At 46.7% G+C, this 24930-nt stretch overlaps 1 protein-coding gene across 8 annotated transcripts in view; it reads left to right on the top strand.

Moving 5' to 3' along the window:
- LOC144768773 (uncharacterized) overlaps positions 1-24930 on the top strand; it is a 9320023-nt gene that overhangs the window by 7599022 nt on the left and 1696071 nt on the right. For all 8 annotated transcript variants that reach the window (XM_078652700.1, XM_078652694.1, XM_078652695.1 and 5 more), the window contains one exon: positions 20626-20736. In XM_078652700.1, coding sequence (XP_078508826.1) covers positions 20626-20736 — 111 coding nt within the window. The remainder of the gene's footprint in view (positions 1-20625; positions 20737-24930) is intronic.

Here is a 24930-nt window from a genome sequence, read left to right as displayed (position 1 = left end):
GTCCAGCCCGAACTGCCAAGCCATGCCTTCCCTGGACCGGCAACAAGCTGCCGAGGACCGGTTTCTGGCATTCCAGCCGTCTTCAGCCCGGCTTGCTTGAATCCACTGGCAAAGTGAGCAAGGGACTCACGTCTGAGCATACCCTGCCACACTTATGGCAGCCAAAGCGGTACAAAAGGGGGTGGTGATGGATGGAGCATCAGAACCAATCAAACACTCACACCCAGTCAAAAGATCTGGGTTTGATCCATCACCGTTCTTTAGCCCACTCTGCCACCCCAGTTCAGACATGGCTATATGCAAATCAGTCTGACCCTGTGCCTCATGGGAACAGTCCAGCCCGAACTGCCAAGCCATGCCTTCCCTGGACCGGAAACAAGCTTCCAAAGACCGGTTTCTGGCATTCCAGCCGTCTTCAGCCCGGCTTGCTTGAATCCAGTGGCAAAGTGAGCAAGGGACTCACGTCTGAGCATACCCTGCCACACTTATGGCGGCCAAAGCGTACAAAAGGGGGTGGTGATGGACAGAGCATCAGAACCAATCAAACACTCACACCCAGTCAAAAGATCTGGGTTTGATCCATCACCGTTCTTTAGCCCACTCTGCCACCCCAGTTCAGACATGGCTATATGCAAATCAGTCTGACCCTGTGCCTCATGGGAACAGTCCAGCCCGAACTGCCAAGCCATGCCTTCCCTGGACTGGAAACAAGCTTCCGAGGACCGGTTTCTGGCATTCCAGCTGTCTTCAGCCCGGCTTGATTGAATCCAGTGGCAAAGTGAGCAAGGGACTTACGTCTGAGCATACCCTGCCACACTTATGGCGGCCAAAAGCGGTACAAAAGGGGGTGGTAATGGATTTGGCTTGGCAGTTCGGGCTGGACTGTTCCCATGAGGCACAGGGTCAGACTGATTTGCATATAGCCATGTCTGAACAGGGGAGGCAGAGTGGGCTAAAGAACGGTGATGGATTAAACCCAGAGCTTTTGACTGGGTGTGAGTGTTTGATTGGTTCAGATGCTCCGTCCATTACCACCCCCTTTTGTACCTGTATTGGATTTGGAGCAGGCACCCTTCTACCTTTGGCTCAAGGTTTTACAACCACCAACTGCCACTTGCAGAGATGGTAAGGAGTAATCAAGAGGTAGAACACACAAGGACAGAGCGATCTGGGGAACATCATGCTGCTGCAATAGAAAGCTTTGGTGGGAGAAGTATCAGGTGCTGTTCATATATAGTGTCAGTCTAATTAAATGCCCAGCCAACAATTGCAAAGGGCGAGAGATACAAAAGGGTCTTTTGGTAGGTAGACTGTGAGATGTTAGCACCTGGCAGTCTTTGGCTGTGCTTAGGAGAAAATTGCACTGCATGTGTGTCCCTGCTATAGTGCACATGTCCAACCCTACCAAACTAAGTGAAATTGCAAGTATGAGACAGATAAGTACAGTGATGTGCTGCGCTGCAACGCCTCATTTGTATGGCCTGTTAGAGTAGCTGTTTGTTTTGACATTATTGTGAAACCACCATTTTAATGCCAATACTGTCTAGCAGACTCAGGGCCTGATGTAGGTGGCCAAATACCGATTGCTGCGTTTGTGATCGGTATTTTGCTGAGAGCAATGTAGGTGAGTTTAACCGCATGCGTGCGGCGGTTATTTTTGCGCTGTGCGGCTTTTTTCTAAAAGCCGCGTTACATGACGAGCTGAGCTCGTCATGAGCATGCAAGCGGCGCAACTCATGACGAGCTCAGCTCGTCATGAGCGTGAAAGGGGTTAAACCTACTAGCAAAATAAGGATTTGCAAAATGTGCGATTCCTTATTTTGCTCTTGCATTTAAGGAATCGCTAGTTGCGATTCCTTAAATGCAATGTAGGTAGTGAAAAAGAAAGTGCACTTTAGACTTAAGGAATCGCTAATTACCACCAACTTCAAGTTGGTGGTAATTTGCGATTTCCTGTAAAAAAGCACTTTTTTGCTTTTTTCAAAGTGCCATGTGGCACACATTCATGCCCTTAGAGCATGTATGTGCGCCACTTGTACACATATGCACATTTCATTGGTGCAACAGGGTGTCCTTTTGACACCCTGCCACCCTTGAAATAGCTCCCGCTATTTGCGATTCTTTAATACTGAATCGCAAGTGAATATCTTCTTTTTTTTATTTTTTTATTTTATTTATCAGTTTTATCATATAACACGGTTAACAGTTACATGCCACATTACAGACACCAGCATTATCCGAAAAAGATACAGAGTACTACATCCATAATCTCAAGTTAGCAATCATTATGATCTCATGGAAACATTACATACAATACTCGTTGATGTCAATACCTTACTGTTAGGAATGGCATAAGGGAAGCCTCAGTGACAGTTCGCAGTGCCAGGAGTCTCTTCCGTTAGTTCTGGGTTAGTGCGTAGGTACTCAGAAAGCGGGCCCCAAATATCAGAGGGTTTGGATGCAGTTGGTAGCTCCTCTGCGTATACCATGAAATTGTCCCTGCATTTTCCAGTATTAGGGGTGTCTTTCATAGATTCACATGCCTGAATCATTCCCCGTCGTCGGAGTGGGAGTCCCACGGTATATATAAAAGCAATAAATGCCATAAAACTTATAGCAAATATCAGAGATACCAAACCAGGAAGTAAAGTAGCACCAGCTGCAGTAGAAAAAACTTCCACATTAGTGACTATCCTAGTCGTTATGTATTAGTCCAAACTGCGGCCAATCAGGCGACAGCACCCACCAGAATGTCCTCCCCAGAGGCTCAGGCTCTCAGATTTTTTACCGCACGTCGTGTGAAGGGAGTCTCCCTGAGCTCTGCTCAGTTTCTTCATTTACTTCATTTATGTTAAATTTTGTGATGTCTTCTTACATGAAGTCTGTTTGTTGACCCTGTGTCACTTGTGGAAAGCTGAGACCGTTTCCGGTTATCTTCACGAATATATGGATCATTTTCTCTGCCTGTCGCTGACATGGTAGGATGAGAAGGGGATGTTCTTGTGATTTGGCTACCCCCCTTCTGATGGGGGAGGATTTTCTTTATTTATATGGCGCCTTTATGTTGCAGTGATGTTTTTGGCTTTACTTCACCAGCTGAGGTTGCTTCAAAAGTAAAGGGTCTTTGACCTACTCTGAGTCTGCCTCCCACATCTACGCCCACGAGATTTACTCTCAGGCGTTTAGACTCGTTCTGCGCACTTTTCTTCTGAGAACGTGCCAGCTGGTTGACAAGACGCTCTTTGTATTCTACGACGACAATATCTGCCGTCACTGGTGCTCTACGGTGTCACAGGGCTACAGGATCCTGTTGACAGTGCCCTCGTATGCACTGGTTGTAAGTCGCAGGGAGCTGCACAACCGACAAGGAGCTTCGTCGACAAACAGCCTCATAACCGAGTGCAATTTTGCCTCGTCGATGGTGAGCCTCGTCGTCGACGAGTTTAGCCTCGTCGACGACAAGCCTCGTCGACCGTGATGGTGGCATCGTCGACGGGAAGCATCGTCGACGGCGAGGGGGCTTCGTCGACGACGAGCCTCGTCGACGACGAGGGAGCTCCGTCGACGACGGGCCTCGTTGACGGTGCAGGGTGTCCCTCGTCGACGCTGAAGAGCATTCGTCGACGGTGAAGAGCAATCGTCGACGGTGAGGAGCCTCGTCGACGGTGAGATGCCTCGTCGACGGGGAGGTGCCTCGTCGACGGTGAAGAGTCTCGTCGACGTTCGAGAGCCTATTCAGCTGAAATAGTCAACTGAAGGCTTTGGCGACGGTTGGCTCAATACCAGTGGGCCACTGACAGTGGCCCTTCTGACATGTGGTCCATCGGCAGTTGGCCATTGGCACCCAGCATCTCTTGGCTGTCAACAGTGGACCTATAAACAGTGCAGTTTGGGCCATTAACAGTGGGCACATCGGCAGTTGGCCCGCAGGCTTTAGGTCCGTAAACAGTTGGCCCATTGACGACAGTTCAGCTTAGTCAATAGCAGGCTCGTCGGCGACATTCTAAGTCGACAAAATGCTCTGTTCATCAAACATCCTCAGTGATGGTGAGTTTTATTGTTGAATGTTGGCCAAGTTAAGGATCAGTTTCGTGGACAACAAGTAGTACGTCTACGGAGGGTTTGTAGACTGACAGCGTCAGCGGTCACATCCATAGTAGTTTAAGTCTGCAACAGTTTTCCTATGCGGACACTGAGGGTCACGTTTTGGTTGACCTCTCTGATGCTGTACCCAGTCCATGGTTAGGTTCGCCGACGCTTGATTCAGTTGGGGTTTATGTACAGTGTTCCTTTAGCCTACTTATTAGTCGTAGCCTCCTTTCAGCAAGATCCTCCGGATGGAGTGATGTCTTTTTACTCGACGCCATATTTTCTTGGAATGGCTTAAGACTTAGCCAGACTCTTAGCCTTGGTTTCTTTGGGATGCCATGTCCTGTCCTTTGACGAGATCTTGCATGAATCTTTATTATTCTATCCTCCGGCGGATTTTGACGGATTTACCCTCCTCATGTAAGGAACGGTGACACGCTTTCGTCAAGCCCTTGTCACCAGGATAGAGGCGGAAGGTTTTTTCTCTTTTAATTTTAGATTGGCAGAGATTTTGAGCTCTGCTTAAGCCAAAGATCGGAGCTGGTGGCTCTCTGGCAATCTTTTAGCTCTCTGGACACGATCAATTTTGACATAGGGGCACAGAATGTGCGTATCCATGAATACCCCTAAACTGACGCTTCTAGAATTTTTAACAAAAAGAATGGAAGGAGATCATCGTCAACAAGACAACGTGCAGTGCACATTGCATCCCCAAGTTTTGCAGTATTGTGTTGCGAAGTTAGGGTTGGAAGAACCCGTGGTTCCTCGCCCACAAGTTCAAACTGAGATAATGGCCGTACCTTTTTATAGATGTTACTTCTGGGCCATCATATTGGCCAGACAATACCGCGCCTTCGGTTCTCTACAGTACGGGGATCAACCCTTTCGTGGTGCCCGAGGACAGTTTTCACATTTTATTCCAAGAAGTTCCACCCAGTATCTGGTATACAACTGTATTATTCGACTCTAAATCGTATACAGGAAGTCGTTTTTCCAGGAAACTACGACTTACTTTAGAGCCCACCCTTAGTCCATTCCAAGTGGGATAAGGGTGGAATATCTCTGGGATTTAATTTGGTCACCGATGCCATGTATCTGTGGGGAATTCTAATTGTTATGCCATAAGGGCATGCTCTAGAATTTGGCTATTTCTTTTCTGCTACGCCTTCATAGTGACCGCATTCACCTCATCTACGTGAGTCATTCTCAAATTGACTTATGGATACATCAGGGACCGTCGGAGTGGTTCTGAATCTAATAAGGAGTTAGGTTTTTTCCTCTCAGTTCCTCATCAACTAGCTGGTCAGAAATGTAGCGCCGGATTTTTGTCATCTCTGCGCAAAATTTTTCAAATGTTGTACCTCAAAAGGGTTTTTCAAATGTTACTGCCAGAGGACCTGACAAGTGCACTCGACCTCCAGAGTGTCAAGGTTCAGGTGCCAATCCTTCCACAGCACGGGACGTGGCTGCTCTTTCCTCTAAGTTATAATCATTTTCTATCACAGGCCTATCTTTTTAGGACTCTCGGTCCACTCCACGTGATTCTTATCTAGATTCTGGCAGCCTATCTGTGTCTGCAATACATACGCATTCATCATTTCTGAGACAAGTTTATTTAAGAAGGATCACTCTTCTTAATAAGCAATCCAGTGCTTCCAGACTTTGCAGTCACTGTTTCAATGCCTGGTTTTTATCAATATACCATGTCAAGTCCTAATTATTCCTAGTTACGACACAGGATTTTCTAGGAACAACAATCAATGCAAATCCAGCAAGGGTATTTTGTCTCTTGCGAATGAGAAGCCTGCAGCTCTTTCTTGCTGTTTCTTTTACGTACATTACAGCCTATTTCGTTAGATTCTCGAAATTTCAACTGGCCATGACCTCCACCTGCATCCTGTTGGTGTCCTTCTGCACAGGATAAAGCTGCTAAAGCAACTGCATAAGCAGTGGTTTCAGGTCTCTGATTCATCTGAGGATCTCATTACAATCACTCCTCGATGCGAGAGGTTTTTTCTTGGGTGAATCCAAGACAGAAATTTGTACACAAGGTGTGTTTTTTCCTTCAAAAAGTTTTACATTGCACAATCACCATAGACGCATCCCTCGGGAATTGGGGAGCACTCTTTTAGGGGCTGAAGGTCTACGGGAAAGGGAGCCCTCATATAAGGGGCTTGGTACATCACTCTGCTGAGCGAAGAGCCATATTCCTTGTCCTCCAATTTTGTTACGCAATAATTTCAAGGAGACAACTGTACTGTGGCGCATAGACAATACAACTGGTATGCACTATGTCACTAAACACAAGGGGCTAGATCAGCTTTGTTGCCTCAGGAAGCCTGTGATCTATGGGCATGAGCGATACAACGCACACTCAACTTTCTGGCGATTGCATGTTCCTGGTACAAGAAACAGTCTGGCAGGCACTCTCAGCAGGACGACAATTTCCGCTCTCGAGTGAGTTTTCTTCTACGTACGGTGGATTCAATTTTCGGCAGAGGGGTGCATCCAGATCTGGTCTTTTCGCGACCAAGAGGAACAGCACATACTGGTTCTTTTCAAGTTGGCATCCCCACAAGGATTTACAGGGATATGCGTTTGTCGTCCAACTGATCTCAATCTGCTTCCATTTTCCACCGATACCTTTGGGTCTCAAAGTTCTGCGGAAGAACAAGATAGAGTGGTGTTGAGGGTTCCTCTTTACCCTTGATGGCTTCGCCAAGACTGGTTTACTGAGTTTCTCTTTTTTCCAGTCGGAGTGCGAATCAATTCGGTCGTGTCCACCTCCGGATCTATTTTTCTTCCAGAGCGGCCAGGTTTATCACCCGGAACAGCCATTTTTGAGGTCAGCGGCCTGATTACCTTTGGTTCGGCCATCTAAACATCCCTGCGGTTTGCAAGGAAGTGTTAGCCATAACAGGGACAAGGTCTCAAATGGAAATGTTTTTTGCGGTATCTGATATTGTTCGGTTGTACTTCATCCTTTTACTAGGATTGCCTCATGCAACTCTACTAGTTTTTTACTGGCAGCAGCTCCAGATGCCGACGAGATGGGACCACATCTTTTTATTCTTCAAAAAAAAAAATATATATATAAATCAATCCTTCAAAGGAATTTTCAGAATGTTTTTTCTACGCCAGTTCGTCCATTACCGTCGAGACATCTCAATGTGGTCATAGCGCAGTTCATGTGCTATCCTTTGAACCTATCCTCAGTGATGATCTAAGATGATTTAGAAAGGTGTCATTTTCTTTTTTATTGGCTTTGACATTCCTCTATTAGAGTCAGTTAGGTTCAGGTCTTTTGGTTCTTTAGCCTTTTCATACAGTTCACGATAACTCTGTGCGGATTATACAGCAATTCTTCAAAGGATTGTTTCGTATGTTTCCGCCGGTGCGGAAACCTCCTCCTACATGGCATGTGAATGTCGTACTAACTCAGCTCATGCGTCACCCTTTCGAGCCGATCCATAAGGTGGACCTGAAATTTGTAACATGGAAAGTGTCATTGTTACTAGCTTTAACATCTGCTAGAAGGGTTAGCGATATTCAGGCATTCACATCTAAATCGCCTTTCATCCAATTTACCACTGACTCGGTAGTACTACGTACTAATCCAATGTACATGCCAAAAGTGCCTTTGGATTTTCATCTGAATGAGCCGGTTGTTCTCAAGACATTCTTTCCAACCCCACAGTCTCCGGCTGAACGAGCACTGCATTCGTTGGATATTAAGAGATGCCTCAAGTTTTACCTATCAAGAACCTCTACCATCCACAAGACAGACCAGCTGTTCGTGGCTTATGGGCGGCAACGCCAGGGCTGTGCAGTTTCAAAACAGACCAATGCTAGATGGGTCTCCTCTACAATTGGACTTTGTCATCAGCAGGCTGGTAGACCCTTACAGGCCTTGCCTAGAGCTCATTCTACAAGGGCGGTTAGCTCTTCCACTGCCCTTTTTGCTGGTGTGCCTCTTCGACAGATCTGCAGAGCTGCTACGTGGTCTAGCAGGCACACCTTTACTAGATACTATTGTCTAGATTCAACAGACGACGCAGATGCTTCGGTTGGAAGAGCAGTGCTGCGTTATCTTTTCAAATAAGGTGAGCCTCTGTTTCCTCCTCCTCCTATATGCTCTTTAGACGTTCTTTCAGATTCGATGCTTAGGGTATAACTGGTATTCTGTTATATATATATATGTATATATATCTGCATTTGATACTCTGACGTCTACGAGCCTTATGTTAGGAGTACTGCTTACTATTCTGATTCAGGCATGTGAATCTATGAAAGACACCCCTAATACTGGAGAAGAACAATAGTTACTTACCTGTAAACAGGTGGTTCTCCAGTATTGGTGTCTTTCATAGATTCACATGCAACCCGCCCGCCTCCCCCCAGAGACTCACTCAGGCATTTATGGGTTTCACTCCCGTGCGAGAAAATCTGAGAGCCTGAGCCTCTGGGGAGGACATTCTGGTGGGTGCTGTCGCCTGATTGGCCGCAGTTTGGACTAATACATAACGACTAGGATAGTCACTAATGTGGAAGTTTTTTCTACTGTAGCTGGTGCTACTTTACTTCCTGGTTTGGTATCTCTGATATTTGCTATAAGTTTTATGGCATTTATTGCTTTTATATATACCGTGGGACTCCCACTCCGACGACGGGGAATGATTCAGGCATGTGAATCTATGAAAGACACCAATACTGGAGAACCACCTGTTTACAGGTAAGTAACTATTGTTCATAGACAGCATGCATCAACCAGTCTTTAATCTGTGGGGTGCGCCTGCCGCCCCAGTGTATAGAGAGTCTACGTTTCGCCATTAGCAGTAATAGAGCCATAAGCTTCTTGCCTTGCGCCCTAAGTGGAACATCTAGGCCCAACAGACACACCCTGGGATTACACGGGACTTCACACAGCAGCAGTTTCATCAAATGGGCAGTGACCTTTGTCCAGTACCGCTGTACCGTCGCACAGCCCCAGGCTAGGTGCGCAAAGTCTGCATCATCCATATTACACCGTCTACATTTTGCATCATCACGCAGTTTAAGTTTATACATCTTTAGGGGGGTGTGATATACCTGGTGGAGATATTTATAACGAATGATGTGCAGGTTCCCATTTGGGTTGAGGAGTGATGTCAGTGTGCAGGCAGTCTTCTAGTCCTCCTCCGTGAGGGGGGCTTCCAGCATTGTAGACCATTTAGCTCTCATCGAGTCGGTGTTAGCACCAATTTCATCCTGTGCCTGTCTGTACAGTTTGGATAGAATGTGAGCGCGAGTGGGTGTAGTGATTAGCAATTGCAGAAAGTGAAGAGTCGGGGGTTCATCTGGGAAGGAGGGGTAGAACTCTCGAGCCGCGGCTCGCAGTCTATAGTATAGGAAACGGAAGAGTGGGGTTTGATTACTAATATATGCCAGATCCTCCTGTGCAATGAACGAACCGTTGGGATAGAGGTCTCCCAGGGTCGAGAAGCCCGCCTGCTCTAGTATAGACATGTTATTCCGTTCCCTCATGACGGAGAGGCCGGAATGCCACGCCAATGGGAGGTTTGGGGCATAGATAGGGGATTTATGAGCCAATGTGCTAAGTCGTTCCCAAGCATGAGTCGTGGTGCGGAGGGTGTTTATCTCCCGTGCCGCGAGGTGAGGTCTATTGTGGGATAAAATGCTGGTGAGTGGTATCGGGTGTGCGTCACCCTCCTCGACCGCTAGATGTGGCAAATACCGTACCGGGTGGTGCCAGTAGTATGCAAATTGCGCCTGTGCGCATAGGTAGTAGATGTAAGCATCAGGAACCGTGAAGCCGCTTGCACTATATGGAAGGGTGAGAGTGCGGAGACTGATTCTCGCTTGCTTCCCTGTCCAGATAAGCTGTATAAATGCTGTGCGGAGTCTAGCAAAGACTGAGGGGGGAGGAGTGAGCGGTATGTTAACAAAGAGGTACAGTAACTTTGGGAGCACCACCATTTTCAATAAATAAATTCTGCCAGCCAGAGAGAGTGGGCGTGTCGTCCACCTCTTTATCTGCGTTTCAATGTGGTCAACCACTGTGCCATAATTATGCCGGATAACTAGTTCCACATCTCTGTGCACCCAGACACCCAGGTATTTAATTGGGTCATCCTGCCACACTAGAGGGAAATCCAGCTGCGGAGGACTTGTGCATGTGGTCAACGGTATCACGGCGGATTTGGACCAGTTAATAGTGAGGCCAGACTGCCTGCCGAATTTCACATACTCACGGAGCACAGGAGATAGGTTAGTATCTGGGTCTCGAAGGTAGAGGACCATATCATCCGCATATAGCGAGATGCTGATAGGTCAGAGGCGGAAGCCGAGCGCAGTGTGAGCATATGTCTGGCGAATTTTACAGGCCAGTGGCTCTAGTACGATCGAGAAGAGTAACGGGGAGAGTGGACACCCCTGCCTGGTGCCCCGTTGTACGGGTAGGGACTCTGAGATATAACCGTTGACCTTCACTGGGGCCGTGGGGTGTGTGTACAGCAACTTGATCCAGGTTAGCAGACGTAGGGGTAGGCCTATCTGTCTCAGTATCACGAACATGTATGTCCACTCCACCGAGTCGAAGGCCTTTGCTGCATCCAGCAGCACCGCCAAGGCACGCAGGTCTGGCCTCAATTGGTACATTAACGCAAAGATCGTGCGGAGGTTGTGTGTGGTAGACCTGTCGGGGATGAAGCCCCACTGATCAGGAAGCACGATCACGGGCATGAGTGGTTGCAATCTTGCAGTGATTATTTTCGCTAGTATTTTGACATCCGTGTTAATTAGTGATAGGGGTCGATAGGAGTCTGCCCTTGTGGCGTCTTTATCAGGCTTGAGGAACGCTACTATAATGGCCTCTCTCAACGATTGCGGGAGAATACCGTTAGTGTGGGCTTCATCATACATATCGAGGAGATGTGGAATAATGTCCTCCGCATATGCCTTATAAAATTCTGCTGTAAACCTATCAGGGCCTGGGGCTTTCCCATTTGGTAGGGATTTAATAGCTGTAAGAGTTTCCTCCTCCGTTATGGGTGATGCCAAGAATGCTTGGTGTGAGTCTGACGGCCACACCAGTGCCACATCTGCAATGTAGTCTAATATTTCCGACTCGGTGGCCATGTGCTGTGTAGTGTAGAATTCGCAGTATGTGGTGACAAACGCGTGTAATATGCTAGGGGTGTCAAAGTGCAAGTCTCCCTGGTCATCTTTTAGTTGTGTGATTAATTGTTGCTTATGTTGCGTGCATACCTTTTGTGCCAGTACCTGGCCAGGGCGCCCTCCTTCTCCCAATCTGCGTGCTCTATGCCTCTTGGACATGTATTTTATTTCGTCATCCGCCAATTCACTGTATCGTGTGGTTGCCTCCCGTATGTCAGCTAGTTTCCCTGTATCTTGCGTGGAGTCGAACTCCGACTCCAGTCGTCGAATATCGTTCTCGCAGTTCTGTAGTTGTGTTCTGATATCTTTCAGGATTCCCACAGTAGTAGAAATACATACCCCACGAAGCGTCACCTTAAAAGCCTCCCAAAGCGTACCAGCACAATCTACAGACTTGCTGTTGATAGCAAAGAATTCCTCTATTGCCTTGTGTAGTGTTTCCTTATACAGAGGGTCAACAAGCGCTGAGGCATTGAAGCGCCATGTGAACGGGGGGGTGTATGTTGGGACATCCAGGGTCAGGACCACCGGTTTATGATCTGATAGCGTTTTGGGGAGATGTGTGACATCAGTGGCCCACGTAGAGGCCCGTTCTGACAGCAGCCAATAATCCAGCCGTGACCAACTGGCGTGCGCTGTAGAGGAGTGTGTGCTTTCCCGTTGGGTAGGGTGACGGTCTCTCCAGACATCTCGTAAATTAAATTCGTCAATGACATGAAGGAGAGCGTCCGCTGTGCGTTTATGGTGTTCGAATGTGTCATGTGAACGATCTAGAGCAGGATCCAGTGCAACATTTAGATCTCCACCCCAGATCCATTCTACCGGGGGACGGTTGCGCAGTGTGGTGAACAGAGACAAATAAAAATCAGGGTCATCCGTATTTGGGCCATATATATTAACAATTCCCACTCTTGTGGCGCGCAGTGTACCAGTAACGATGACAAACCTACCATTTTGATCCACTTCTGTGCTTTCCAAGTGAAACTGGACCCCCCGTCGCACCATGACCACCACCCCTCGAGCATAGGAGGAGTATGTGGCAGAGACAGAGTGTTCAGCCCATCGGTATCCCAGTGTCTTAGCCTTCCCAGGGAGAAGGTGGGTTTCTTGCAGGAGCGCCAGATCAATAGCATGGCGATCCAAATAAGCAAATACCTGCCTAATTTACTTAGGACTGTTGAAGCCCCTGACATTCCACGTCAACAACTTTAAGCGTCTACCCATAGCCATCTGAGCATTTTCGCCTAACACGTAAGTATAGTGTATCACTGAGACCAAGATAGGAGTACCCATAACCTAGAACGCTGGTTTGGCAGAAACAACTTGTGGCAGCATGAACTATAAAACAACCCTCTCCCCCACCCCCCACCCACTCCGTCATCCCAATCATGACAAAGCCTGTACCCAAAGCAGACTGCCCAAAACAAAAAAAAACACAAGTAAGCATCCACATCTTCTGGGTGCTCTCAAACTTGGAACCCCAAACAGGGCAGAAAATGTGGATCACACAGGGGGGGCGGTCGCAGCCCGCCAAAGGCCCAGCATTATTATGCCGGGTGATCAAGCCACTTGCATCAGTGCGAGTCAGTAATAGTTAGGTCTCGGCGCACACAGCGAGTAGTCTAGTCCTGATAAATATCCCCACCCACAACCAGACAAAATTGACAGTGCAGGTAGGATACCGTAAGCGCTGCAGCAAATGTATTACGCTTAGATAATCCGTTAACAGTGTACCAGTATGCGTATGTGTGCAGTCCTGTCCACTTGTATATGGCAGTGGCATCGAGCTATTGACTGCCAGCGAATAGGCAACAGTTATTCTGCATCTGAAGGGGGATCTTGTTCGTGTTGTTGACCCCGTGGTGATTTGCGTCTCAGTACATGTGGATGATTGGCCTGCAAATATTTAATGACTTCTCTCGGCGTGTTACAGATCATACTTTTCCCATCCAGAGTCACCTTGAAACGCGCCGGATACAGCATTGCATATGGAACATCATGTTCTCTCAGCTTCCGTTTGATGTCCATATATTGTTTCCTGGGTTCCTGTACCTGAGACGTAAAGTCCGGGTATATTGAGATATTCATGCCCTCATGTGTGAGAGATCCGAGCTCGCGAGCTTTCCACAGCGCGGCGTCCCTATCTCTATAGTTCAGCAGTTTAGCTATGATAGGGCGCGGCTTAGCTCCAACCGCTGGTTTGGGCGCCAAAGTGCGATGCGCCCGCTCCACAATGAATACCGCAGAAAAGATGTCTTTGCCCAGAATGGTGGTTAGGAGAGTCTCAACATACGCCTCCATATTGTTTATATGAGTCGTCTCCGCAATACCCAGGATTCGTAGATTGCAGCGCCGCGAACGTGCTTCTAAATCCTCCGTCTTAGCCGCAAGGCCTTGCAAGAGCACGTCCGCCTTTTTGTGTTTCAGTTCAAGCTGGTGTGTTGCATCCTCATTCTCTGATATGCGGCATTCTGCCATGTCCACACGTTCTGCCTGTTTATCCAAGTGCTCCGACATGCGGTCCACCCGATAAGTGAGTGTGTCAATCTTGCCGTCTATGTTGGTCAGGGTGGACTGAATGGCGGTAAACATCGCCTGTACATCCACCGCTGTCTGAGCCGTAGAAGAGGGCATAGAGTCCCGGGGTGGCGTCTGGCGGTCGGCGGATGATGTGTGCAGCTTCCGCTGGCTATCAAACTGTATTTTCGTTTGTGTTTTCTCTGGTTTACCCATGGTGTCGGCTTGAGTCACCACCGTCCGTCCCAGCCGTGCGCGCCCCGCGGGCAAGACCATGGCCCGGTGGGAGGAGGGGGGGTAGCCCTCCGAGCTGGTGCGAGTCCACGTGAACCGGTCAGTGACCTACTCCGGTGTTAGCTGGTGTCAGAGCGCCGACCCTGCTCAGGCTGCTAGCGACAGGGACGAAGGGCAGGTCTGGAAAAGCGCTTCAGTCAGCTGCAACCAGCAGGGTCCGCACAAGATGGCGCTCTATCGGGCAGCAGACGCAGCAGACAGCCGGCGCCTGGCAATGAGGGTATGGCAGGCAGGTCAGGCAGTAGACAAGTCTCTTGTGCGTAGTCCCCCAACGCGGTCCCTTGGAGGAGTGGGCAGGTAAGGGTGTCCCAATATGTGGTGTAAGCAGAGCCCGGGCGCCGTCCGCTTTGTTGGGGAGAAACAATACAAAAGGGGATGATGGACGGAGCGTTTGAGCAAATCAAACCCTCACCCCCAGTCAACTGATCTGGGTTTAATCCATCACCATTCTTTAGCCCACTCAGCCACCCCATATCAGACATGGCTATATGCAAATCAGTCTGACCCTTTGCCTCATGGGAAAAGTCCAGCCCGAACTGCCAAGCCATGTCTTCCATGGACCGGAAACAAGCATCCTGGGACCGGTTTTGTATTCATAATCCTCATCAGCCAGGCTATCTTGAATCCAGTGGCCAAGTGAGCAAGGGACTCACGTCTGAGCATACCCTGCCACACTTAGGGCGAACAAAGCGATACAAAAGGGGATGATGGACGGAGCGTTTGAGCAAATCAAACACTCACCCCCAGTCAACTGATCTGGGTTTAATCCATCACCATTCTTTAGCCCACTCAGCCACCCCATTTCAGACATGGCTATATGCAAATCAGTCTGACCCTTTGCCTCATGGGAAAAGTCCAGCCGGAACTGCCAAGCCATGTCTTCCATGGACCGGAAACAAGCATCCTGGGACCGGTTTCGGATTCATAATCCTCATCAGCCAGGCTATCTTGAATCCAGTGGCCAAGTGAGCAAGGGACTCACGTCTGAGCATACCCTGCCACACTTAAGGCGAACGAAGCGATACAAAAGGGGATGATGGACGGAGCGTTTGAGCAAATCAAACACTCACCCCCAGTCAACTGATCTGGGTTTAACCCATCACCATTCTTTAGCCCACTCAGCCACCCCATTTCAAACATGGCTATATGCAAATCAGTCTGACCCTTTGCCTCATGGGAAAAGTCCAGCCCGAACTGCCAAGCCATGTCTTCCATGGACCGGAAACAAGCATCCTAGGACCGGTTTCGGATTCATAATCCTCATCAGCCAGGCTATCTTGAATCCAGTGGCCAAGTGAGCAAGGGACTCACGTCTGAGCATACCCTGCCACACTTAGGGCGAACAAAGCGATACAAAAGGGGATGATGGACGGAGCGTTTGAGCAAATCAAACACTCACCCCCAGTCAACTGATCTGGGTTTAATCCATCACCATTCTTTAGCCCATTCAGCCACCCCATTTCAGACATGGCTATATGCAAATCAGTCTGACATTTTGCCTCATGGGAAAAGTCCAGCCCGAACTGCCAAGCCATGTCTTCCATGGACCGGAAACAAGCATCCTGGGACCGGTTTCGGATTCATAATCCTCATCAGCCAGGCTATCTTGAATCCAGTGGCCAAGTGAGCAAGGGACTCACGTCTGAGCATACCCTGCCACACTTATGGCGGCCAAAAGCGGTACAAAAGGGGGTGGTAATGGATTTGGCTTGGCAGTTCGGGCTGGACTGTTCCCATGAGGCACAGGGTCAGACTGATTTGCATATAGCCATGTCTGAACAGGGGAGGCAGAGTGGGCTAAAGAACGGTGATGGATTAAACCCAGAGCTTTTGACTGGGTGTGAGTGTTTGATTGGTTCAGATGCTCCGTCCATTACCACCCCCTTTTGTACCTGTATTGGATTTGGAGCAGGCACCCTTCTACCTTTGGCTCAAGGTTTTACAACCACCAACTGCCACTTGCAGAGATGGTAAGGAGTAATCAAGAGGTAGAACACACAAGGACAGAGCGATCTGGGGAACATCATGCTGCTGCAATAGAAAGCTTTGGTGGGAGAAGTACCAGGTGCTGTTCATATATAGTGTCAGTCTAATTAAATGCCCAGCCAACAATTGCAAAGGGCGAGAGGTACAAAAGGGTCTTTTGGTAGGTAGACTGTGAGATGTTAGCACCTGGCAGTCTTTGGCTGTGCTTAGGAGAAAATTGCACTGCATGTGTGTCCCTGCTATAGTGCACATGTCCAACCCTACCAAACTAAGTGAAATTGCAAGTATGAGACAGATAAGTACAGTGATGTGCTGCGCTGCAACGCCTCATTTGTATGGCCTGTTAGAGTAGCTGTTTGTTTTGACATTATTGTGAAACCACCATTTTAATGCCAACACTGTCTAGCAGACTCAGGGCCTGATGTAGGTGGCCAAATACCGATTGCTGCGTTTGTGATCGGTATTTGGCTGAGAGCAATGTAGGTGAATTTAACCGCATGCGTGCGGCGGTTATTTTTGGCTGTGCGGCTTTTTATCGCTTTGTTCGCCCTAAGTGTGGCGGGTATGCTCAGACGTGAGTCCCTTGCTCACTTGGCCACTGGATTCAAGATAGCCTGGCTGATGAGGATTATGAATCCGAAACCGGTCCCAGGATGCTTGTTTCCGGTCCATGGAAGACATGGCTTGGCAGTTCGGGCTGGACTTTTCCCATGAGGCAAAGGGTCAGACTGATTTGCATATAGCCATGTCTGAAATGGGGTGGCTGAGTGGGCTAAAGAATGGTGATGGATTAAACCCAGATCAGTTGACTGGGGGTGAGTGTTTGATTTGCTCAAACGCTCCGACCATCATCCCCTTTTGTATCGCTTTGTTGGGGAGAAACGGCGGGAGAAATGGTGGGGCTAAGTTCGGTTGGTTCTGCAGTGCTTCCTCACCTCGATTTCGATGCCTCCTGCGCAGCCCTTCGTTTCAGGAGCGTGTTGCAGGAGTACTGCACGATCCTCCGGAGGGCCACTGGTGCAGAGTGATCGCAGATCACCGCAGTCGCCCCTGGCCGCCGCGCCCTACAGCGCCCCTTCACAGCCGCGGGCTTGCGTAGCTCGTATGTGTTCAGGCACGGGCAGGGACGGCACCGCCTCACTCCCGGGCCGCGTCGGTGTCCCTGCTTCAATGTCGGTCGTTTCTCCCAAGGATGGCACCAGCCGGCAGCGGAGTCTAACCGTTTAGCAGGTGAGCCTATTCTGCGTGCTGTGGCACGTTATAACCCAGGATTACTTGCAGGATCGTTGCTTGATCCGGAGAGCTCGCCTACAGCGCAGCCATTTCCAAGCACGGCTAGCTCTGCCCCCCCAAGTAGTGAATATCTTCCCATTCATTCCTATGGGCCTCTTAGCCCATAGGAATGAATGGGTAGGTATTCCTTATTAACGAATCTCAATTTGCGATTTGTTATTAAGGAATTTTGATAAATCGCTAATATTTTAGCGATTCCTACCTACATTCAATTTAGCGAGTCCTTAATAGCGATTCAGTAAAAAATGCTATTAAGGGCTCGCTCACAGGAAAAATCAATGCTTGGGCCTTAGCTAGCCTCCCTGCGAGGAAAGGAAAGGGCGAAATGGAAGAGATGTGGCCTAACAGCATGAGATTTTGGCTTTGATTCTGGGGAACCGGGTTTGAGTCCCGGCATTGTCTCACCGCCCTGTGATTCCCCGTAAATCACTTAGGGCCAGTTGTAGTAACATTAGTAAGAGCATTATTTTGCAAATACCTATTTTTTAAGCTCTATTACTTATGTACTAAAGTTATAACTGAGCCTTATTTCATAATTAGTGATTCATAGGGGGTTGTAAATAGATCTACATCATGAATTTTAAGGAGACAGTTCGCAAATTGTAACCCACTATGATTGATTGCATCACAGGGATGGTGACCCTGTCTGTGATCGCTTTTATCCCGTTCCGTGCTGCCACCAGCCATTGGCCGACGGGAGCACTACCTCCCTAGTGCTGCCGTCGGCCACCGGCCGACGCAACCCCGCCCACCCTTTAGAACGACCGCACCGCGGCGAAAAAATAGCCGCGGTTAAGGCGTTAAATAAAGCAATCATTTTTTCTTAAATGCAGCCAACTGTATCATCGTAAAAAATGTTTTGACAACGTAAGGGAATTGATGCTGGTGCCCCTCTGAGCTTCTCCAGGAATCCATTTGAGCTCTTTTAAGGCCCCAGTTTCAAATCCTTTAAACAGGTCCAATCTAGAGTCCTGCAGAAGCACACGCAGGTTCATGCAGGAGCTAACTGAGCTTCTAAGAGCCCCAAACTGAACTGCAAGGAATCATCTGAGCTCATGCAGAGGGCCAACCAAACTATTGCAGAGATTTCCTGGCCTTGATTTAATGCTTGATGGCACTTCGTTAGAAAATAAACTGAACTCTTACATCTATCCAAATGAGCCCCTGCAGATATGCAAGTAGTGTACACTCTTTTCACAGAGGGCCCGATTAGAACTTTGGGGCAGATTTATGAAGGCCATGCGCCGCCGGTGCGTCACTTTATTTGACGCAACGGCGGCGCAAGCAATGCGCCCTATTTACAACGTGACGCATCTAGGAGATGCGTCACGTTGTAAAGCCCTGCGCCATCAGGAGGCGTTCCGGCGCAGGGTGGGCGTTCCGGGGCAGGTGCTCCTCGCAAAAGTGGCTGAGTGAAATCTATAAGATTTCACTCAGTCACTTTCAGGACAATGCTGCGTCAAAAGCCTGCGCCTGCTTGAAGCAGGCGTAGGTCTTGACGCAGCATTGTGGAGATGGGGCACCCCCGAGCCTTGCTGGAGCTGCGTCGCGCTTGCGACGCAGCTCCAGCAATGCGCCACCTTTTCGGCACAGATGCGTCACGCATCTGTGCCGTTTTGCCCCATGGTGCGCCGCATTGTAAATGCGGCGCACCATGGGTGGCGGAGCAGCGGCGCAGGATGAGTGGCGCATCCCTGGGGATGCGCCAGTCATCATAAATCTGCCCCATAGACTGTGTGGTAGCAGGTTCGCTATGCCGCCCGTCCCGCTCTTGGCACTGCCTGCCAGAGTACGAGTTTTCTCATGTTTGGCAGGTGTTTTTTGGGGGTCCCACGGCAGTGCCTCTGAAAATGGGCCCTGCACTGGGAGCCACGACAGTTCCTGCACGGCATGGACTCTGCAGGGCCCCCTTTTTTTCTCACCACCTGAAGTTTAATGGAATAAGAACCACCATGAGACTGCTGGTGGTGAGGAGAGATGTAATATGCTTGGCAGTGCTGCAGGGCTCCACTAGACATATTTAGGCCCTCAGACTGTTGTGCCACCAATAGAACAGTGGCGGCGGTGCCATGGTGGTCTGACCACTCAAGATGTAATCCAGCGGTCGGACTGCTGGTGCAGCAGGGGCCGGATCGCCACTGCTGCCCCACCGTGATTTTGGCGGTCCTCATACTGTCAAACTCGTAATTAAGCCCAGATTCAGAGGCTTCATTTCTTGATACTTAAATGTTCCTCCTTTTTTCTTTGCCGTGGCCTATTGTTGTATGTGATAGCACACCTCCACGCACTTTATATATAATAAGTTGAGCTTAACCAAAATACCATCTGAGAAAAATATCGTGTCCTAATTATTGTTGACAGAAATATTGCCCCATTGTTAATAATAGAAAATCTGCTGTCAATCAGATGATATTTTTGTAAACGGTATGTAGGAGATTTTTTATTAGCGATTTTCCAAGGTACCACCATCTTTCTTATTCCCTCATTTCCACATCTCTAACTCTGGTTTTCCCATTTTCTTTTGCGGTCTTCTCTTCCTCTTTAATTTTCTCTTCCTCCTTCTCTTTCCCTTTCATCCATCCATAATTTCTAATTCATTATTGGTTTCATTTTCCATTCTCTTACTTGGCTTCTTTTTCGTTCCTCTTAGAGTTTTGCTTCCCTCTCCTTCTTTCTCCCTTCCTCCCTGTATGCATTCTTTTTCGTCAGGTTTTTTACTCGCTGGTACCCTCTTCCTTTTTCCCGGTGATTGTAGCTCGTGCGCTGCCGTAGTTGCACTCTTTTGTTTTCTACCTTATTCTTATTTTTCCACATTTATTATTTTTCTCTCCAGGTGCAGTCATACGCCATAGTTTCTTTTTATGATCCAGTGTTCTTGAACAAGCTTTCAAATGATTTCCCCCATGTAATTAGGATCTCCATATTTTGTTCAGATTTAGTTGGGATGCTTTTCTGTAAGCCATATGTTTCGAGTTAAAAGGATCTTCAAAACAAATATCATATAGTTCCTAAAGACAATTGTTTCCTCATATTCTCAAAAGCAGAATGAAAGTGGCTACTTATTTTGCACTGTAAACGGCTGTCACACCTTGCTATGAGATAATCTCTGGATTCACTTTTCAAAGAAGGCCTCGAGAAGGAGTCTCCACAGGCTTATCTTTAGCATGCAGCATAAACCTGAAATGAAACAAACATGTAGCATTGTATATATAGTGTCCTAACTGCCTGGAGTGTGCAGAACAGATATTATTAATTAACTCTCTATTCCAGATATTTGAACTTTATGTGGACGAGAATGATGACGCTGGAAAGAAGGAGCAGAAAGATACAACAAAGACAATGGATTCCTCTGTTGAATCGGACCCGACAAGCGACAGAGAGGTGGGATTTTTAACATTCATTTCAGAATATAACACGGTCTGAGATGAGTTAATTGGACATCGCAAATAAAACCTTTCCTGGCCTACACACATAGTACACGGGTTTTAAGCTGTTTGTGTGTTCTCTTCTCATTTGCAAGTTGTTCACCTTAAGGGAGGGATGTGTTTAGACAGGCAACTATCCTGACATTTGGTGCACACTTAGGCTATTTTGTTGGAATCTCTGGTGCAAATAGATGTTCTTCTCATGACTCCATTATTCAACAAATCATCTCTGCACAAGCGAGGGTCCCCCGAACACTCTGCAAACATATATTTTTAATGTTGAAAATTAGGTAAATCACGAAGGATGTAGGAGGTATCATTATCTCTATCATTTTTGGGTCTGGTTTAGAGAAAGCTTTAGAGTTCTTGGCAGCCTCATTTTTTCTAAAACCAAATAAAAAAAAATACCTATACACACACATACACAGATGTGCACCCTCCTGACCTTTTTATGCGGCCCCTGGTGATCAGCAGCACCCGGGCTGCTGTTTTCTCGACTAAGCAATATAACATGAAAAATATGTTAAATAGACGGCAAATAATTAGGTAATGGTTATTTGAAGATAAAGAAAGGAAGTAACTAGGGTGTCCTTCACCGCTTATAACTGTCTTCCACTCTGAAGGATCATTGACTCAAAATCGAGGTAAACAATATCGTTTTACACAAATATCTCGTCAAAATATGGATTACTAAAATATCGTGTCCCTATACTTATATTGTTGAGTACAAAAATATCAGGAAAGACATATCGCTGGCACAAAAACCATAAAAAAATAAAGAAGAATATAATTTTTTTATGTAAGAGTATACATTTTAATATTATATTTTATATATATATATATATATATATATATATATATATATATATATATATATATATATATATATATATTCACTGAAAAAACCATAGGTTATAGACCATATATAGTTAGGAATTTGCATTTACAAAACCTTGAAAATTCACTGAAAAAACCATAGGTTAGAGACTATATATAGTTAGCTGGACATTTTATTGACATAAAACCAATGAAATTCCATATATAGTTAGTTGCACTAACTATATATCACGCACCCGCAATCCACTGCTGATGATGTCACATATTACATCATTCATGACATGGTCAGTGACATCACTGATGACATCACTGATGACATCTCAAATGACATCACTGATGACATCTCAAATGACATCACTGATGACATCATCTAGTGTCTGTGTGTTTTTGTAAAGTTTAAATATGTTTTACATATTGAAGAATGAGTGGATGTATGGAAGACTGAGTGTGTGTGTGGCTGGCTGGGAGGTGTGTGACTCTGTGCATATCAATGTGTACTTGTATCAGTGATTGTATAAGAGAGTAAGTATGTGTTAGTATATGTGTGAAAAGTATGGTGTTCTGTGTTTAACTGTATAGATGAGGAAATCGAAGTGTGATTGATTCTTCACAGGACTGACTAGGTGTATGAGTGCATATGATAGTGTTGTAATAATGAGTGACTGTATGTATGAGTGATTGTATGGGTGAATGAGTGAATGTGTGTGTAGACGTAGGAATCAGTGAGTGCGTATGTAGTAACTGGTATTGGTGTGTCATGATGTCATCAGTGATGTCATTTGAGATGTCATCAGTGATGTCATTTGAGATGTCATCAGTGATGTCATCAGTGATGTCACTGAAGTATGGTGTTCTGTGTTTAACTGTATAGATGAGGAAATGGAAGTGTGATTGATTCTTTACAGGACTGACTAGGTGTGTGAGTAACTCCATGGATGAGTGGCAGTGTGTGAGTGTCTGCATAGGTGTATGAGTGCATATGATAGTGTTGTAATAATGAGTGACTGTATGTATGAGTGATTGTATGGGTGAATGAGTGAATGTGTGTGTAGACGTAGGAATCAGTGAGTGCGTATGTAGTAACTGGTATTGGTGTGTCATGATGTCATCAGTGATGTCATTTGAGATGTCATCAGTGATGTCATCAGTGATGTCATTTGAGATGTCATCAGTGATGTCATCATTGATGTCACTGACCATGTCATGAATGATGTAATATGTGACATCATCAGCAGTGGATTGCAGGTGCGCGATATATAGTTAGTGCAACTAACTATATATGGAATTTCATTGGTTTTATGTCAATAAAATGTCCAGCTAACTATATATAGTCTCTAACCTATGGTTTTTTCAGTGAATTTTCAAGGTTTTGTAAATGCAAATTCCTAACTATATATGGTCTATAACCAATGGTTTTTTCAGTGAATTTCATTGGTTTTTTAAAAGCTAATATCTATAGCTGTAAAATATATTCTTTATTACGTGACGTATCACGTAGCCACGTGAGACGCCTCATGACGCGTCGCATAACCGTGACGTATCGGCTCTGCAGCGCAAACAAAACCCGTAACGTAAGCGTGCCGGAGCACGCTTACAGATATATATATTTTTTTTAACATTAATTAGACAAAATCCACACGTGCACATATCTTGAGGCCTTGCAAAGGCACATCAAACAAACAGTCCCTACAATTTTGCCAAGTTTGCTGGAAATCTATTCCCTTAATTTTTTTTTTACTGTTTCTCTTGGTTTTCCCCTTGTTACGCTTACCGGGACGCTACCCGGTACGCGAACCGGACGCTCCAAAAACACAAGATGGCGGACTCCCGTTACGCTGCCGGTTAGCTGCCCGGTTCGCGTACCGGGACGCGCCTCTACGGCGTAAAATCGCAGGGCACTTTAATATCCCCCTCAGCAATCCTAGGGGGTCAGGAGTGGTCTACCTTGCCCCCTTTCCTTCATTTCCCCCTTCGTTTTTCACCACATCTTGTCTCCCGATCGTACCGAGAGACAAGATGGAGGCCGCTCCGGACTGTTTAGAATGTTGACAGACACCGGAGAGCCAATCAGCTTCGCTTCGCGAAGTTCCGTTACGCGTCAGGTACGCGAACCGGGGCGCTAACCGGAGCGCTGTCACAGATATATATATTTTTTTAAACGTCAATTTCTCAAAATCCACTGGAGCACATATATTGAGACATAGCAAAGGCACGTCAGGCAAACCATATCTACAATTTTGCCAAGTTTCATGTAAATCTATTCAGCCGTTCGAGCTAAAAGTGAGTCCAACCGCCCTATGGAAAAATGAATGGGAAAAACGCGTTTTGGGACCCCCCTTTTTTCTCGGCCCCCAGGGGCTGCTCAGAAACAAAATGTGCCATTTTCCTGAAAATTTCAGCCAATTCCGTCCACAAACGCCAAAGTTATTAGACATAGAATTTTCAGAAATCCCATAGAGAAAAAATCCTAACTATATATACCCACTGGCTATCGCCAGTAGGTAATATACATATATAAACATATATAATCTGCATATCTATATAAATATAAATGCATGCATACATATACATATATGCATACATATGCATGTTATTTACATGAAAGTCTTAAAAACACTAATAAAAGCAAAGCTAAAAAGCCACCTCATTACAAACAGAATGGCATTAACTTAAACGAGGGCGAGATCTATTGCATTTTCAATGCTTGTTTACTTTGGTTCTATCAAGAAGGCATTCAGATGTGTCACACATTTGCCATAAATTCTGAACGTTAGCACTCTAGTTGCTCATTAGATCACTGTAGTAAAGCTAGTGCTCACCAGGGAAGTCTGCTGCTAATCATGGTTTGCAGCCATTTTCCCGCATTTTTTATCCCGCAGACTTTCAGTCCGCATACCATTATCCCGCAAGGTCATTGACCTCGCATACCATTATCCCGCATTTTTTCAAAATGCATGTGCATTTATCGCGCATGCCTTTACAAAGAATTACGTTTTAAAGGCATGTATGGTAAATGCATTTGCGTTGTGAAAACCACGATGACGAGAGAGGTAAGTGGGTTTGTATTAATTTTTTCGTGGGTTAGTGATTGTGTAGTGTAGTGTAGTGTCGTGTAGTGTAGTGTTGTGTTAGTGTAGTGTAGAGTTGTGGTGGTTGTTTAGTGTAGGGTCATGCTGGGGGTAGTGTTTTAGGGTTTAGGGTTGTGTTGTAGTGTTTGCGTAGTGTAGGGTCATGCTGGGGGTAGTGTTTTAGGGTTTAGGGTAGTGTTGTAGTGTTTGCGTAGTGTAGGGTCATGCTGGGGGTAGTGTTTTAG

Source organism: Lissotriton helveticus, chromosome 7 (genome assembly GCF_964261635.1).
Source record: "Lissotriton helveticus chromosome 7, aLisHel1.1, whole genome shotgun sequence".
Lineage (NCBI taxonomy): Eukaryota > Metazoa > Chordata > Amphibia > Caudata > Salamandridae > Lissotriton > Lissotriton helveticus.
Note: the sequence above shows the minus strand (reverse complement) of the source record. Positions and strands in the feature narration are given on the sequence as shown.